Source organism: Gracilinanus agilis, chromosome 3 (assembly GCF_016433145.1).
Source record: "Gracilinanus agilis isolate LMUSP501 chromosome 3, AgileGrace, whole genome shotgun sequence".
In the NCBI taxonomy this organism is placed as follows: Eukaryota; Metazoa; Chordata; class Mammalia; order Didelphimorphia; family Didelphidae; genus Gracilinanus; species Gracilinanus agilis.
Genome location: NC_058132.1, coordinates 422,975,025 through 422,994,401, shown reverse-complemented (window position 1 = coordinate 422,994,401; position 19,377 = coordinate 422,975,025). Strand labels below are relative to the sequence as shown.

At 33.4% G+C, this 19,377-nt stretch overlaps 1 protein-coding gene across 1 annotated transcript in view; it reads left to right on the top strand.

Moving 5' to 3' along the window:
- Positions 1–19,377, top strand: part of DSCAM (DS cell adhesion molecule) — a 607,061-nt gene that overhangs the window by 57,619 nt on the left and 530,065 nt on the right. The window contains exon 7 of the mRNA XM_044669244.1: positions 13,293–13,571. Within this exon, the coding sequence (XP_044525179.1) occupies positions 13,293–13,571 (279 nt within the window). The remainder of the gene's footprint in view (positions 1–13,292; positions 13,572–19,377) is intronic.

Sequence of the window (19,377 nt, the reverse complement as noted above, 5' to 3'; positions counted from 1 at the left end):
TTGGCTATTACATTCCTGGGAGTTGTCTCCTGAGGATTTAGTGTAGAGGGTGTTCTATGGGTTCTTTCAATGTCTATTTTGCCCTCTTGTTCAAGGACACCAGGGCAGTTTTCTTGGATAACTTCTTGTAGTATGATATCTAGATTTTTATTTGTCTCTGATTTTTCTGGAAGACAAATAATTCTCAAGTTGTCTCTTCTAGACCTGTTTTCTTGATCTTTTATCTTCTCATTGAGATATTTCATGTTTCCTTCTATTTTGTCAGTCTTTTTACTTTGCTTTATTAAATTTTGCTGTCTTGTGAGATCATTGGCTTCTACTTTCCCAATTCTAGTCTTGAAAGACTGGTTTTGGGCTATAATCTTTTGGTTTTCCTTTTCAATCTGGTCTATCTGGCTCTTCATGGCTTCTAGCTGGTCATTTCTGTTCTTCAATTTGCTTATCATTTCATTTGATTTCTCAACCTCAACTTCCAATTGTGAAATTCTGCCTTTTAAACTGGTATTTTGTTGCCAGATCTCTTCGATCTTTCTCATGATCTCATATTTGAACTCTTTAAGAGCTTGTGACCAACATTCATTTTTGGGGGAAGGTTTGGATGTCTTCAATTGTTTGTCCTCTGTTTCTGGGTTTTTTTCTGTGCAGAAGTTATCAAGTGTCTGAGCTTTTTTCTTGGTCTTTTTGGTGGTTATTTCTTAGGCCTTGCTTGGCATCATTATGTGTTCTCCTCCAGAAGTCTGAGTAAGGCAAGCTGACTCTCTTTGTATGGAGCTAAGGAGCAGTTTTTGCCTGAGGATACTTTGTGAGTCTCTTGGCTTCCACTGTCTGCTAGGCCTCTACTGTCCCCAGCCCCTTTCATCCTCACTCCTGTGCCCCAGGTCTGCGCCCCCCAGCCTCCAGGGGTTTCTGGTCTAGCTATTTTCAGGGTCAAGCCCCCATGGTCCTAGTTGGCTTCCCAGAGCCTGGAAATTGGCCCACTCTTGCTCTTCCACCTGAGGTTTTCCCCTGACTCTCAGCACACTGAGCTGTTTCCACTTTCTACTGCCTTTCTTAGCCCCACTCCTGCACCCAAGGTCTGAGTTCTCCAGCTTCCTAGGGTCTCAAGTCTTGCTGCTCTCAGTGGCAAGCCCCTAGTGGTGGCAATGAGCTTCCAATGAGCTACATTTTGCACCCTCACTCGCTCTAACTCTGGTGCGCAGCCTCTGCCTGTGGTACTGTGGGTGGGGTGGCGGAGGATTGATCAGTTCCCGTTTTGATGGGAACTATTTCCCCCCCTTTACAGCCTGAAATTGCCCAAATCCCACATACCTTCAATACTGTGCCCTATTGTGGGGTCCCTTTTTTCATTTTGATTTGGTTTTTTTGTCCTTTGGAGGTATGCTATATGGGTTGGTGAGAGTAAAGTTAAGCCATGCTTCTACTCTGTGGCCATTTTAACCTGAAGGTCCCTATTTAATATCTTAAGACAACAAAATTACCTGTTAATGATCCCATCAAAACTTTCTTCTGTTTTAATTTTTATTGACTTTTTCTTTCTTTTTTAATCTCTGTCAATTTCTACTAATGTTTCAGCTACATATCTAACATAAGCACAATCTTAACAAATACACACAGTCAAATAAAATTTTAAAATTAACTCGGTGAAAATATATGTTTTATTCTGACCCTCTAACTCTCTGCTTTTAAGTGGTGTACTTTGTCACCTGTCTTCAGAAAACATGACTGGTCACTGGAACTGTGCTCATCTTACACTAGTTCTGCCTATTCATTACATGCCAGTTCATAAAACGCTTTCAAAGTTCCTCTGAAATCTTAACGTCATTTTATCACATAGTTATATTCCATTAAATTCATATGAGACAAATTGTTAAGCCATTCTTAATGAATTGGAAATTTTCATTCCCTTTTTTTACTTTTACAAATGGGACTAAGAATCTGTGTAATAGTGCTATTGTTGGGTTTAGTAAATTTATGGGTATAATTTATGATTAAAATTTCTTTTAAGAATCCTTATTTTGACTAACTTCCCACAGCTTCTTTATAATCTATCATTTTGATGTTTGTTATTTTTGTCAGTGAAGTAGATGAAACTGCAGTGGTCTTCATTTGAATTTCTCTCGATTGGGATTTGGAGCATTCTTTTATATGAGTTCATGGCTCATTTTTAAAAACTATTGTTTTATCCTTTACATATTTATAAGGGAATGACTCTTGTCCTTATATTTTTAATATATTTTTATTTTATTTATTATAAGTATAAAATATGCATATTTTATTTATATATTACATAGTATATATTTTAAGGGGACTTTTTGATCTCTCCCTCTGTCTAGCTTAAGAGGGTAGAGTGCAGGGTTTCTCAGTGGATCAGAGAACTGACAGGTTCAGTGAGCAGTGAACAAGAGCTGAAGATTCCATTACTAAAGAGACCAGGACCCTGAGGATAGGAAGGAGGAACAGCATTCTGGCTGGAAGGTGGTAAAATGGGGATTGGTCAGTGAAGAGATAAAGGAAGAAGTTGCTGAGGGAAGGGAGATTTTTGCCTCTGCAATCTCTAGAGAGCAGGATGGCTGACTTTCAGACAAGGGGCTTCAGAGAGTTGACTGACAGCTGGCTGTCTATTGTTTTAGGGAGTTAGTTAGTTAGAAAGTATTTTACAGATAGAGTAGAATAAATTAGGCCTGGTGTGCCAGGCATTAAGAACCTGTCTTGAGAAGACAGTTAGAAGTAGTATTAGGAAATTTTAGGTAGATTTTAGGAATTATTTTTAGTGATACTAAGTTTAGATAGATTTATAGGGTATAAGATTAATAATCTCTCTTTTTCTCTGTACTTCTTTCTTAATTAAACAAAGTTGTTATTTTTTAACTGCTCTCCTCACTTTGTCAAACTTTTATACTACTTGGAGAGCCAGGTAGGTATTTGATTAAGCTGTTAATCTTCTGTTCCTCACTTTTTACTATATTATCTCTACTTTCCAAGAATACATGGGCAAAAAGTAGAAGTGCAGGAAATTTTTAGAGGTAATTCAATATTCAATAAGATGCTAGAAATTATGTCACATATAGTGAAGGAGGAAGTTACAGACTATTTCAAACAACTCCTGTTACCTGAGAGCATTAATGAACTGGCACAGTTCACAGTTTCTGATTTTCTCAGACTCTTATTATTTTGGGGAGTATTTTTCTGCTAGGATTACTTCAAATATATCAAATTTACCAAAAAATTTACCTAGTTCTCTCTAAGAATAAACAACAGAAAGATAGCTTAATTGAGACTCAAGTTTCATATCTTTAATATTGTATCTCTCAAATTAACCTACTGAAACTACCTCTCACTCTCATCTATCTCTCTTACTATTCCTACTATTCCTCCTTTCACCAATTTCATGGCAACTCAAGCTGAAACCCAAGAGAAAGAAACAAGAAATAATCAAATTCCTCTTAAGAGAAGTACCAACCTTTAATCCTAAAAATGAGTTAGTTACCATAAGACATCAAAAACCATTTACCCCTCAGGATATTGAGGATTTAAGCAGAAAACCCTCTATTTTGAGGATGATGTTATCAAAAAACTAGAAAGCATATGTTAAAATTTTGATCCAACCTGGATTGATTTTGAATATTTGTTAGTGGAGTTGTTAATGAAAAGAGAGAAAAGGGTGAAAGATAAGATTATCCCACTTGCTAATGAGTCTTGGGGAAGGGAAGCAGTTCATAAAGATACAGTTAATGAAGTACCTATTCAACCCTTTCTCCACTTTCATTCTTGTATGAATTCCTTGTCTATTTATTCATTTTTCAATATCATAAATCCCTTATCCTCCCTTTATTTTTTCTGCTTTAAAACATCAAACCCCAAACTCTAAATTTGCATTTCTTTGTTCCTTATAGGAAAAGAGTAGATTCTGGGAGGATTAGGATTCTTCTCCCTACATTAAGATTAAGCATATGATCATCACTTAGACCTTTTGATGTATTTAAGTATATTTAAATGTATTCCCTTGTATATTGTGTGCATTCCTTTTAAAGATATTTTCAGACCATTATATCTAGAAATCATTTACTCTATTAAAGCTCCATTTATCTTTTTCCCCTTAGGATAATATTCACTTTTGCAGGAAAAAGTTATTCTCATTGGATTTGGCTTTTAGGTACAATGTATTTTTTTTTGTTTTCATGAACTCCTTCATAATCTTATATTATTTTTACTATGAGTTCTGTTTTCCCTGATAATTGCAATATTGTTTTGTCTTTTAACTGAGAAGCATTGGAATATGGCTATCGCATTAAAGGATTTATTGAAATTGGACTTTTTCTGGATTCCTTCTAATTTTATATTTCCCATCAATTCCAGTAGTATTGGGCATTTTTATTTTATGATTTCTCAAAATATTATATCTAGGATTTTTTTCCATTGAGGTGTGGGTGAGATGGTCATTTGGTGCAAAAACAGAGGGAAATGGTATAAATCCCACCTGATCATGGTGGATGATGTTCTTAATTACTTGCTGGAGTCTCTTTGCTAGTATTCGATTTAAGATTTTTGCATCTATGTTCATTAGGGAGATTGGTCTATAGTTTTCTTTCTCTGTTTTTGGTCTACCTAGCTTTGGAATCAGTACCGTATTTGTGTCATAAAAGGAATTTGGTAGGACTCCTTCTTTGCTTATCATATAAAATAATTTGTATAGTATTGGGATTAGTTGCTCTTTGAATGTCTGATAAAATTCAGTTGTGAATCCATCAGGTCCTGGTGATTTTTTCTTTGATGGCTTGTTCAAATTTGTATTTCTGATATGGGATTATTTAGGTATTCTATTTCTTCTGCTGTTAATCTAGGCAATTTATATTTTTGTAAATATTCATCCATATCTCCTAAATTGTTATATTTGTTACCATACAATTGGGCAAATAGATTTTAATGATTGCCTTAATTTCCCCTTCATTATAGGTGAGATCTCCCTTTTCATCTTTAATACTGTCAGTTTGGTTTTCTTCTTTCCTTTTTCTTATTAGATTGACCAGTACTTTGTCTATTTTATCTGTTTTTTCAAAATACCAGCTTCTAGTCTTATTTATTAATTCAATAGTTCTTTTACTTTTGATTTTATTAATTTCTCCCTTAATTTTTAGTATTTCTAATTTAGTTTTCATCTGGGGATTTTTAATTTGCTTGCTTTCTAATTTTTTGAGTTGCATGCCCAATTCATTAATCTCTGACCTCCCTAGTTTGTTAATATACGCACTCAAAGATATAAATTTCCCCCTGAGTACTGCCTTTGCTACATCCCACAGAGTTTGGTAGGATGTCACATCATTGTCATTCTCTTCAATGAAATTGTTGATTGTTTCTATGATTTCTTCTTTGTTTGACTAATTCGTTTTGGAGAATCATATTATTTAATTTCCAATTAATTTTTCATTTGCCTGTCCAGGTGCCCTTACTAATTATTATTTTTATTGCATTATGATCTGAGAAGGTTACTTTTATTATTTCTGCTCTTTTGCATTTGTTTGCAATGATTCTATGCCCTATTACATGGTTGATCTTTGTGAATGTATCATGTGCAACTGAAAAGAAGGTGTATTCCTTTTTGTCCCTATTTATTTTTCTCCATATATCAATTAAATCTAATTTGTCTAGGACTTCATTCACCTCTCTTACCTCTTTCTTATTTATTTTTCGGTTTGATTTATCTAGATCTGAAAGAGGAATATTTAGATCTCCCACTATTATGGTTTTACTATCTATTTCTTTCATGAGCTCTGCCAGTTTCTCCTTTATGAATTTGGATGCTATACCACTTGGTGCATATATATTGAGCAGTGTTATTTCCTCATTGTTTATATTGCCTTTAATCAGGATGTAATGTCCTTCCCTGTCTTTTTTAATCATATCTATTTTTACTTTGGCTTTGTCAGAAATCATAATAGCCACTCCTGCCTTCTTTTTCTTATTTGATGCCCAAAAGATTTTGCTCAAGCCCTTAACTTTAAACTTGTGTATGTCTACCCGCCTCATATGTGTTTCTTGTAGACAACATATGGTAGGATTTTGGTTTCTGATCCACTCTGCTACTTGCTTCCGTTTCATGAGCGAGTTCATCCCATTCACATTCAGAGTTATAATCATCAGTTGTGCATTCACTGACATTTTTCTATCCTCCCCTAGACCCACCCCTTCTTCTTACACTATTTTCTTTTAAACCAGTGGTTTGCTTTGAGCCAGTTTCCCTTATCCCCTCCCTTGATTGACTTCCCTTTCTTCCCCCTCCCTTGTTATTCCCCTCTTTTTGTTTTTAAAGACCTAATTAATTCCCTCCTCCTTCTTCTCCCCTCCCTTTTTTGACCTCCCCACTCCCCTGCTCCCTTTGGTTTATCCCTTCTGACTTTCTCAGTAGGGTTAGATAGAGTTTTTTATCCCAATGGATAATAAAGCTACTCTTCCCTCTCCAGGTTGATTACACTGAGAGTAAGGTTTGATTATTACCTCTTAATGCTCTCATCCTCTCCTTCTTATAATAGTATTTATCCCCTGCCTTTCCCATGCCCTCTTTTTGTGTAATAGAATATCCTATTTTTCTTATTTACTCAGATTTTTCTTGGTGTCCCCTACTATTCCCCCCCTCTTTCCCATCCCCAATGTCATCTTAGACCATTTAGTATCCTGTCCTCTCCCTATGAATTATTCTTCTGGTTGCTATAATAGTGAATATTATAATAGTGTATAGGGTTCACTACAGAGAATTATACATAGCATTTCTCCACATAGTAATACAGATAATTAGATCTTATTTAAGCCCTTAAAGAATCAAATTTAAAAAAATTATGAGTTTTCTTTCTTTTCCCTCTGTTTCTTATTTACCTTTTCATGTTTCTCTCAATTTTTGTGGTTGGATATCAAACTTTCCATTTAGTCCTGGTCTCTTTTGTGCATAAACTTGGAAATCTTCAATTTTGTTGAAAGCCCATACTTTCCCCTGGAAGTATATAGTCAGTTTCAATGGGTAGTTGATCCGTGGCTGAAGGCCCAGCTCTCTTGCCTTTCTGAATATCATATTCCAAGCCTTGCGGTCTTTTATCGTGGAGGCTGCCAGATCCAGTGTGATCCTGATTGGTGCTCCTTGATATTTGAATTGTCTCTTTCTGGCTTCTTGTAACATTTTTTCTTTTACTTGATAGCTCTTGAATTTGGCTATTATATTCCTAGGTGTTGACTTTTCTGGGTCAGTGTAGAGGGTGATCTATGGATCCTTTTAATGCCTATATTGCCCTCTTGTTGTAGAACTTCAGGACAATTTTGCTGAATAATTTCTTTATTTATGGGGTCCAAGTTTGTATTAATTTCTGCTTTTTCAGGAAGAGCAATGATTCTCAGATTGTCTCTTCTAGACCTGTTTTCTTGGTCTGTCACTTTCTCATTGAGATATTTCATGTTTCCTTCTATTTTATCAGTCTTTTGTCTTTGGTTTATTTGTTCTTGTTGTCTTGAGAGATCATTGGCTTCTAATTGCTCAATTCCAGCCTTAAGGGACTGGTTTTTGGCTATGATCTTTTGGTTTTTCTTTTCAATCTGGTCATTTCTGGTGTTCAGTTTGCTTATCAGTTCTCTTGATTTCTGAGCCTCACTTTCCAGTTGCAAAATTCTGCCTTTTAAACTGTTATTTTCTTGCCATATCTCTTCCATCTTCCTCAGCATCTCATTTTTGAACTCTTCCATAGCTTGTGACCAGTTTTCATTGTTTTGGGAAGGTTTGGATACTTGTTTGTCCTCCTCTGTTGTCTGGATTTTCTCTGTGTAAAAGTTGTCGAGTGTTCCAGAGTTTTTCTTGATAATCTTTTTCTTCTGGGGTTCCCTATCGCTTGCCATTGTTAGCCCCGCCCCTTCTCAGCTTTGTCTTCACACTCAGGGTCTGTCTTCTCTTTCTAGGCTCCTGAGGAGGGCTCAGGTCTCCTTGTCCTCATCGTCAAGGCTCCTGGTTGTCCCTGGTCTGCCCCTCTGCCCAAGGCTCCTTCAGCAATCTCAGGGGTTGCTTCTACAGCCATGCTCCCATCTGCACCGGGTCCCCACTCGAGGTCCCAGCCTGCGCTCAAGATCCTAGTCCACGCCTAGGGCTCTGCCTTCATCCGTGCAGATGCTTGGGAAAGTCCGTGCGCGTTCCTTAGCCACTTGGGGTCCTAAATCTTGCAGCTCTCAGGTACAAGCCCTGTAGCTGCCCGTGACTTATTGGGTGCCCCAATCCCGCTTTAACTCTTGTGCGTTGGCCTTGGCGCTGTGCTTGGTGTGGGGGTTAGGGGAGGGGCTTCTTCCTCTCGCGTTTTAGTGAGAGCTGTTTCGCCCCTTTATTTATAGTGTGGAAATGCCCTGATTCCACGTACCTTCAATGCTGCGCCCTGGTGTGGGTTCCCTTCATTCATCTGGATTCATTTTTATGTCCCCATGAGGAATCCTGTATGCTTCAGTTAGGAGAGATTGAGCAGCTGCTCCTTACTCTGCTGCCATCTTAAATGGAAGTCATATGATATTGTTTTTACTGTGTTTATTTTCCTGGTTCTGCTCACTTCACTTTGCATGAGTTTATATAAGCCTTCCCAGGTTTTTTTCTGATACCTTTTTATGGTCATTTCTTATATCACAATAGTTTTCCATCACAACCATATACCACAACTTGTTGAGCTATTCTCTATTTGCTAGGCATCCCCTCAATTTCCAATTCTTTGAAACCATAAAAAGAGTAGCTATAAAAATTCTTTCTATATAAAGATCCTTTCTCTTTTATCTCTTTGGATATAAACTTAGTAGTGGTATTACTTGACAAAGGATCTATGTGATTTTATAAACCTTTGATATAATTCCAAATTTATCTCCAGAGTTAATAACTATCAAGTGTCCCAATTTTTTCAAATAACACGTAGCATTTATTGTTTTATTTTTCTGTCATGGGTGAAGTGTTACCTTAAAGTTATTATATTTTATTTTTATTATTATTTTTATTAGAATAATATATACTTACAATAATAAGACTAATTTAAAATTAACAAGAGCTTCCCTGGTGAGGTACAGATTCAGCATTTTTATCCACACTTTACAAATGAGGAAACAGAAATAAAAAATTGGAATCATAAATTAAATTCAAGTCTTCCATTTCCAAAATCAGGACTTTCCAATGTCAAGGATCTTTCCAGGAAAGTACAATGACTTTCTCAATGTATGTCTGAAAGATGTTTCAAGAGCATATATTTGTAAAGAGCTTGTTTTCCTATGACTTAAATTAGCAAGGAGAAACATTATAATAAAAAAGATGATAATAGGATGAAGAATTTATTAATAAGTCATGATATACAAATATTCTGGAATATTGTGGTTCCATAATGAATTATATGCCAAGTTCAAAGAAACCTAGAGACTCAAGAAAATTATGATGAAGTGCATAGTATGCAAAGTGAGAAAATATATTTACATTGTTAATGGAAACAAATTTGATAAGCAATTAGAATTCTGATGTATCTGCTTTTTTCCACCTGTTTATTTTAAATTTTTCCATATTCATTTTTGAACAGTATAATGGATAATGAAACATACCTTCTCACAGCAAAAAGAAAGGGGATTGCAGAGATAGAATGTCATAGTGTTAAATACAGGAAATATCTGAGTCATTTTTTTTCTTTTTTGAAATTTATTTAGAATATTTTTCCATGGTTACTTAATTCATGATTTTCCTAAACCTTTTCTCTCCCCTCCTCATGGTGCTGACAACCAATTCCACTGGTTTATACATGTATCATTATTCAAAACCTTTTTCCATGCTATTCATATTTGTAATAGAATGATCTTTTAATGTCAAAACCCCAGTTATATCCCTTCCAAACCATGTCATCAATCATATTTTTTTTCTTCTGTGTTTCTGTTCCCACAGTTCTTTCTCTGGATGTGGATAGCATTCTTGCTCATAAGTTCCTCAGAGTTATTTTAGTTTGCACTTTTCTAATAAATACTGATTTAGATTTTTTTATGTGACTATTGGAAGTTTTGATTGCTTCTTCTAAAAAACTGCCTCTTCATATCCTTTACCATTTATCAATTGGGGAATAACTTGTATGCTTATAAATTTGACTTGGTTCCCTATATTTGAAAGATAAGGCTTTTATTAGAGAAATCTGCTGTACATTTCCATCTAGTTTCCTGCTTTCCTTCTAATATTGGCAGTATTGGTTTTGTTTGCACAAAACCTTTTTAATTTCATGTAATCTAAATTATCCATTTTATTTCTTATGATCCTCTCTTTCTCTTCCCTTATCCATTTTGATTGTTTCCTTAATATCCTTTATGTCTAAACCATGTACCTATTTTGGTAAATCTTGCAAGATATTGTTCTATGACTAATTTCTGCCAACCTTCTCTCCAAATTTTTCTTGTTTTTGTTTTTTTTGTCAAATGGTGAGTTCTTGCCCCCAAAGCTAGGATCTTTATTTATAAAATATAATATATTTATCAATAAATTTATCAAATATTATTATCAAATAAAAATAATTACTATGGTCATTTGCTACTAGTGTGTTATAAACCTAATCTGTTCCACTGATCTACTTTATTTCTTAGCCAGTATCACATGGTTTTGAGTCATTATATCCTGGATAGAGATAGAAAAAGAGTTTTATTTGGACTTTTGCAAATGATAGCCTATTGAAAATCATCTTTTTTGGGTTACACAATTGATTGTGTATATATATGCATAATGAAAATGCATACTCAGCAGCTCTTTTCAGTAGTAACTTGCAGGCTTATTCCAAAATTATATAAGATTTCTTCAAAGGTAGAATAGATCAATGATTTTCTGTTTATCATTATGCAATGAGATAATTAAAAGAGAATCTTAAGCTCAAAAACTATTTCCAGCATCTTGGATATCTTTCATATGTCCAAATAGAAGAAGAGAGGAATCTGGTGAAGTCTTTCAGATACTCTTAAATATGTGACATCAATCTGATTACATCAAGCTTCAAATTATTAAGGAACTTCCTAAATGAGATTGATAAGTAACGTAAATAATTCAACTATCTACTGAAGGAAAGCAAAATGAATGAAAAATGTGTTGTCCTCCCTAATACATCTTATTATATGGAGAGCAAAGAAGATGTAGCTGAGTCTGGAATTGAATATATGGAGAAGGGTCATAGATTATCTTTAGGAATTTGTGCTGTGCTTTTTGTAATTCCAACTTTCTGCATAAAACGAAAGTTAATCTTTTAAACAATATCTTTTGATGGTAGAGAGAATGTGGCAAAGTAGATATAGGGTAGGAATTGCAGACTGGGAATCTGGATTAGAAGTCTACCTCTGACTCTTATGAACTGCGTGGCAAAGAATGTGTTACTTAAACTCATCCTTAGATATGTCACTATGCTGGGAATTCATTTTGCTGACAAAATCATAGGTTCTTCACATACAAATATTTAGAAATAATTTATGATACGCAAATATGTTTTCTAAAATTAAAACTGTGGATTACCTGGAGAGCAATGGAAATGTACAAGATAAATAGGATCCTGAAACACATTAACAAGAATCATTTATTATAAAGTTTATTATAAAAGAGATTTTGATTAGAAAATGAATTCTTTTATGCTTCACTGAATTCATGCACCATGAAGAAACCTGAAAGGATGTTGGTAGACCCTCTCTGCAGCGTTTGTAGAAGAATACAAAGAAGAATTGTTTAGACATGAATTGGTTGCAATCTAAACCATTTGGTGAGGGTTAAGAAAATCACAAATAAATGAAAAATACACAAAGAAATAAGGGAGCAGCTAGATAGCATGGTGGATAGAGATATAGACCTGGAGTCAGAAAGACCTGGGTTCAAATCTGACCTCAGATATTTCCTAGCTGGAAGACCCTGGGCAAATGGCTTAAATCCCATTGTATATCCTTGACTTGTCTTCAGTTTGGATCCAATATTCAGTATTGATTCTAAGAAGAATGTAAAAGTTTTAAAAGGAAAGAGAGAGAGAGAGAGAGAGAGAGAGAGAGAGAGAGAGAGAGAGAGAGAGATGTAACCTCATTTGGGAAAACTGAAAAAAATAACTGTTAGCTGATATATAGAATATTAAACCTGTAGCATTTTGCATATTGATACTATGCTATAACCAAATAGTCAAACTGGCCACAAGCATAAAACAGTGTATAATAATGAAAATAAAATACATTAATATTATAATCTTCATATCATACTAATTTAAGTGGTTTCTAAATTTACTTTTAATAGAAATATTTCCTAAAAATAATAAAATTAGCATCTCAAGGTTCATAGCATTTATTATGCTTTTTCTTCTTTTACTAGGTGTTGAGAATTTTTGTGGCATGAAGAAGGAATAAGAGAATAGAAAACTCTTCTTTAATCTTAAATGGATTATTGATTTGTACATTCTTTATTTCCATTTATAAGACAGGCCTCTATATTGATGCCAGGTTGACATCCAGCAAATAATGTTAAGGCCAACAATAAAATGATAATTTGTTTAAGTAGAACTTAAGTCTAAATATTTGTCTCTTGATGTCAGATGATATCCCAAAGTCAAATATATATTACTTTTTTGTAAACATTCACCCATTATAGCTTATTTATTTATCTGATTCTATGTGTTGTCTGATATAATTAACATGTCTATACTTATTTATTACACTATTCAATTTCTAATAAAACAATATTTCCAGAATAATTGATCTAAAAAACTTCTCATATTCCCTCCAGAGGTAAAGGAAGATGTGTACATAAAAATCAAGAGGAAAAATTAGAAAAGGAGTAAAGCAAAATAATTTGAAACTTTTTTATCTATATTTGGAGAATAAAGATTTTTGTATTATGTACTTTCTTTACATTTATGACAAACATCCTGAACACCATGAGCATATTATGTATACTACTCTTTGCATTTGAAAACCTACTATACTAATACTAGTAAATGCAATGAACCAAATTTTAGTGTTGTCATATCGTCTGTGTATATGGAAGAGGTGACAAAACCTGAATTATTTTCTTTATCATTATTTTAAGAGGATGGAGCCCATATTTCTAGAAACATCTATACCACATTTATTTATAATGGAGTAAATTAAAATATTTAATTGGATGTAATTCTTATAGTTCTTATTTACAAAAGTCAATGTTCTCCATTTAGTTCATAAGGTTTATAATATTTCCAAAGTACATTCCAAAGCAATAATTCTTTTCCTTTCTACAGCCATAAGTATTTCTGTCTTTCATTATCTCTTTCATTCTTATCCTACAGTTCCACCTTTTATTCAGCCTTTTGAGTTCCCAAGATTCTCCATTGGACAAAGGGTCTTCATTCCATGTGTTGTGGTCTCAGGGGATTTGCCAATCACAATCACCTGGCAGAAGGATGGAAGACCAATTCCAGCAAGTCTTGGGGTAACCATTGACAACATTGACTTCACTAGTTCCTTAAGGATTTCTAATCTTTCCCTGATGCACAATGGAAATTATACCTGCATAGCCAGAAATGATGCAGCAGCTGTGGAACACCAAAGCCAATTGATTGTGAGAGGTAAGTATTTATAATTAATCTGAGGGGAATCCTTCTTATCTCAAGTATTAAGAATAATTTCAAATAATTGTTTAGACCACTGTATTTAACATGACCTCCTCTACCCCTGCGAGCGCACACACTTGCACGCGCGCGCGCACACACACACACACACACACACACACACACACAGTGGCTTACTGAATTTTTTGAAAATTCCAGGTTACTACTTTCTCATTTTTAGTTTCATTTTTAGTTTCAAGAATATGGTTTGTATTAGCCCAATCCTAATGTTAACATTCAATTCCTCCTTTTCATTTTTAGTGATTTTATCATTGTTGTAAAAGCAGAATATAATAAAGGTTGTTCAAAATAAACTAGAGAAATAAAGTGGTGTGACCTAAAGGATAAAGCTTAGTTTATATAGAAAATATTTGTTCTCATTTTCAAGAAAACCAAATTCTATGTCCCATTATTATTGCATTGCTTTTTATTTAAGTCATTCAAATTTTTATTTATACGTATGTTCATTAGTATAAGTAACATCTACATTACAGTAGTATTATAGCAATATTCATGTTGAAAATTTTATTTATGACAGACATTCAACTTTCAATATATTTATAGAAGAAAGATAATCATCTTGCTTCAGATAATCATTGGATAATTAATAGAACTTACTCTATATTTATTCTCAAAAGAGGAAAGGATTTTGATTTCCTTGTTTGTGTTTTCTTTACTTTACATGCCAATCCATTGGGTTTCATAACCTTCCAGCTTTATCCCTAGCTTCTAATAATTATATCTTCTCTCTTCTTAAATCGATTGAAAATACATGCCCCACCCCATTTAATTCTACTTTTGTTATGGGACATCTTTGGAAATGATTTAATTTATTTTCAAATGTGTAAAAATAATGTCAGCAATTTTCCTAGCTTGACCAAAAAATTGAAAGTGTTCATCTCCATCTGCAATTCTCTTGTGAGCTTTTTAATGTGATATGTTTTATTAGGAATTTTTAAGTTAGATTTTTATATAGAGGCATACTACTTAAAATGTGAATAACAAATTAAGTAAAGAATTCCCCCTGTTTTTGAGTAGAAGAAAACGTGGACTGTTTCCAAAAGTGTAAGTCATTAAGGCAATTTCTTCTTTCTATACAGCTGGAACATTTTGGTTATCTTACTCTGAGTGAACAATGAATGAAGCTACTTTTAGTTTGCTCTAAAGTGCCCAAGTCATAGGTAATATTTCTTGTATAACAAAAAATCAATTAGTAAGTCAGCAAGCATTTATAGCAATATTTGTATTGAAAATTCACCACTGACTTTGCAAAAAGGTTTTAAAAAACTAAGAGACTGATGAATTATTCATACCTTTCTTATATATTTATATTAATACTATTCCTAACTAAGTCTTCATTGATGGTTTCCAGTATATTTCCTGACATGTTTATGTATTCCCATATTTCGACTGAAATTGATGATAGGGTGTTGTTTTAGTTGAATGATTATTATTGAGTTCTTAACAAAATTTGGCTACCTATTCTGTCTATAACTGTTGTTGGAATTTTAATTGCAATTATTTTCATAGTGGTCTTTTTAAAACATAAATCAGTTAACAAGTTTTTATTAAGCACCTACTCCTTTGACTGGTTCAACTTGTTCCTAACTTGTCACCTAGTAGTACCATAGGAAGAATGAGAGGTATAACAAGATAAATCCATTTTCTTGCTTGTGGGGAGCACTTCCCTGTGTGGTGATACACTTATTATTATTCCTTGTAAATAAAAATAAAATACAGGTTACTGCTTTCAAAGAGGTTATATTCTAATGGGGGATACAATACACAAACAATTATTTACAAATAAGAAATATACAGAAAAATAGTAAATAATTAACCAAGATGGCATGTAATATGATATAGATTAAATATGTGCTGTCATGTAATACATATTTCTGTATTTGTCGTGTTGTGAAAAAACATACATATTGCTTATAAATAAAAAACTCATGAAGGAAATAAAGAGGAAAATGATGTACTTCATTCTGTATTCACTCTCCATCAGCTCCTTCTATGATGGTAGTCTTTTTTATCCCTTTGAGTTGTCTTGGCTCCTTGCATTGAAATAATATTAAGTCATTCACAGTATATTATTTCTATTACTGTGTACAACATTCTCCTGGTTCTATTCACATCACTTGATTCAAGTTGTTTTAGGGTTTTTGTAAATATCTTGTTCATTATAGCATATAGTGTTCCATTTGAAACCATACCACAATTTGTTCAGTCATTCTCCAATTGTTGGATATCCCTTCAGTTTCCAATTTTTGCCACCACAAAAAGAGTTGCTATAAATATTTCTGTACAAGTAGGTCTTTCCCCTATCTATATTTGAGAGATGAGGTCTTTGTCATAGACACTGGCTATAAAATTTTTTCCAGTTTTGTGTTTCCCTCCTATTCTTGATTTCATTGGTTTTGTTTTAGGGAGAAAAAACTACAACTTTTTGATTTAGTGTAGCCAAAGTTACACCTTGTAATGCTTTCTATTTCTTGTATAGACATTAATTATTCCCTTCACCATAGGTCTGATAGGCACATTATTTTATGTTCTCCTAATTTTTTTATGTTATCTCCCTTTATTTCTAAATGTTGTATGCATCTTGACTTTATCTTGGTATATAGTGTATGATATTGGTTTATGACTCAATTCTTCCATACTATTTTCCAGTTTTCCCAGCAGTTTTTATCAAATCTTGAATTCTTCCAAAATCTTAGATCTTTGGGTTTGTCAAATACTAGGTTACTATAGTCATTTATTATAGAATTTTTAGTGTCCAATCTATTTCCTTTAATATGCTACTCTATTTTTAAGGTGACATAAACTAAAGAATTATTATTGGGAAAGAAGGAGAAAATTGTTGCAAAGATATTTTTTGTAATTGTTTCCACTTTACATGAGTTGTATTAAAATTACATGTGTGGAAAGTTTTAATATTATGTAGTCAAAATTATCGACTTTATCTTATGTAACCTGTTCTTTCAATAGTTCTCTAATTTGCTTTTTATATAACCTTTTATATATATATATATATATATATATATATATATATATCTCAAATATACATTTGTAGCTTATCTATGTATGAAATGTGAAGTTTGGTCTAAATCTAAAATCTTCCATACAATTTATACATTTCTATGTCCATTTTTTCTAATAAAGTTCTTATTCCAAGATATATAAGGACTGATTCAAATTCAGAAGAAAAAGAATCATTTACCCATTTTGATAAATGGCTTAAGGATAAAGCAACTGAGTAGAAACACAGGATATCTATAACAATATACTTACAAACACTACTAATAAAGTAATGCAAATAAAACAACTGTGAAATCCCACTTCACAACCATCAGAGTAACAAAAGATGAGAGAAATGAAAAATAATACATTTTCTGGGACTGTGGGAAAATAAGGAAATTGATACACTATTGGTAGATCTCTTAATGGGAGTAACCATTCTAGAAAGCAATATGGAATTATACACAGAAGTTACCAATATATCTATTTTGTATATCTCTAACTATCTATCTATCTAAAAGTTCTATAGAAACTATTTTTTGGAGGTAAAAAATCTAGAAATTGAGGATGTCCAACAACTGATAAATAGTTGAACAAGTTGTGGTGTATGATTGTGATTGGTTATAATTGTGCTTTAAGAATGAAGAAATAGATCAGTGGTTCCCAAACTTTTTTGGCCTACCGCCCCCTTTCCAGAAAAAAATATTACTTAGCCCCCTGGAAATTAATTTTTTTTAATTTTAATAGCAATTAATAGGAAAGATAAATGCACCTGTGGCCATCACTCCTTCCCTGGGTTGCTGCAGCACCCACCAGGGGGCAGTAGCACCCACTTTGGGAATCACTGAAATAGATGATTTAACATGGATAGATAAATGTGGAGTGACGTAAACAGAATCAAAATAATTTAAAATATAACATTAGCAATTTTGATGATATTTTAAAATTGAAGAATGAAGTAAGTGGAACAAAGAAAATCACTTATACAATGACAACACTGCAAAAACAGCTTTGAAAGCTATAACAATTATGATTAATACTATGACTATTTTATAATTCCAGAGGACCAATGATTCAGCCTTCTATTCATCACAGAGAGATGATGGACTTAGATATAAAATGAAATTATATCTATTTGTGTATATATGTTGTGAGAATAAAATTGGATTAATACTCCTGGTATTTTAATTTAAAGAATTTAATAATAACACCAATGAGAGAGAAAGGGATTCATTCAGCAAAGTAAGCAAAGCACAGAACCATAGACCCACACCTGCCACACTTTACCAAAGCAAAACCCCAAAAGAGCCCTGCTGATTGGGTTTCAGCCAAATTTATCTTTCAAATGTCATGATATAAAGTGAGCACGTAAATTAAAAGGATGCAGCTCAGGTGCATCAGATTTTCACCTATACATTACCCATTGTGATCCTTTGGGAGACTCATCTCCCCAATGGATCATGGAAACATAACTAACATAACTTTAACTAGAGGTATATTCAATATTATAGCTTCTAAATTAAAATAATATGGGAATCAGAGAAAAATAAAAGAAAGAAAAAAGAACAAAAACCAATGCTAGATGCATTGACAAAATTAGAGGGCAGTCCCTTTTGGCATAAGAGTGTACATTTAAAATAAAATGCATTCAATTTCTCCATAATTCAAATTCAGCACACCCCAAAATTCACTCTGGATCTTCTAGTGCAGCATGTTCTCTCTGCAAGCATCTTTGTGGCACTTTCTCTAAAATGTTCACCTTCTGGATTCTGGGAGGTAGTCTCTTATTCCAAATAAGGCTTAAATTCAAATCAAAGTTCACAACAATAACACATTCCCCCTGAGGAGGATACAAGGATGCATATAAGAATCACACAGGGATACATGGTCTAATAATAAGGCATATGAATCAATTATCAAAACATCTAAGAATCCAAAGGAAAAAATAGCTTCTGAGTGAAATATAGAATACCACAAATCATGAAAAAATTCTAGGAAAAAGGGGAAAAAAATTCACAAATCACAACAGGTTCTTGTAGCGATTCATGTCCCATAAGCCTGCAACAACAATTACTCACTAACACAGTTTAACAGTTGGGACTATATGAAGTTGCCATACCATGAAAGAAAATAGAAAAAAAGACTAGATCTCGAAATAAATGGGAAATAACATTCACTGGGTTTTATCCTTTTCTTACTTTTCTTGGATAATGGAGCCAGAACAATCAATGTTATATACTTGATAAAAAGTGTGGGACAAGGAAGTCCTGCATTTAACAAAATGTTAAACAGCCGCATGTTTAATATAGTTTAATGTAGCCAAAATTATTTATTTTACATTTTGTGATACTTTCTAACTCTTGCTTGGTTTTAAAATCTTTCCATTCCCATAGATCTAACAAGTATACTATTCTGTGCTCAACCAATTTGCCTATAGATTGAATTTTTATATTCAACTCATTTGCTCATTCTGAGTTTATCTTGGTATAGAGTGTGAGATATTGATCTAGGCCCAATCTCTCCCATATTGTTCTCCAATTTTCCAAGCACTTTTTGTCACATAGCAGATTTTTGTCCCAAAAGCTGGATTCTTTGGATTTATTGAAAACTGTCTTGCTTACCCCTAGTCTATTCCACAGATTCTCCTTTCTGTCTCTTTGCCAATACCATATTGTTTTGATGACTACTGCTTTATAGTACAGTTTAAGATCTGGTACTGCTAGGCCACCTTCCTTCATATTTTTTT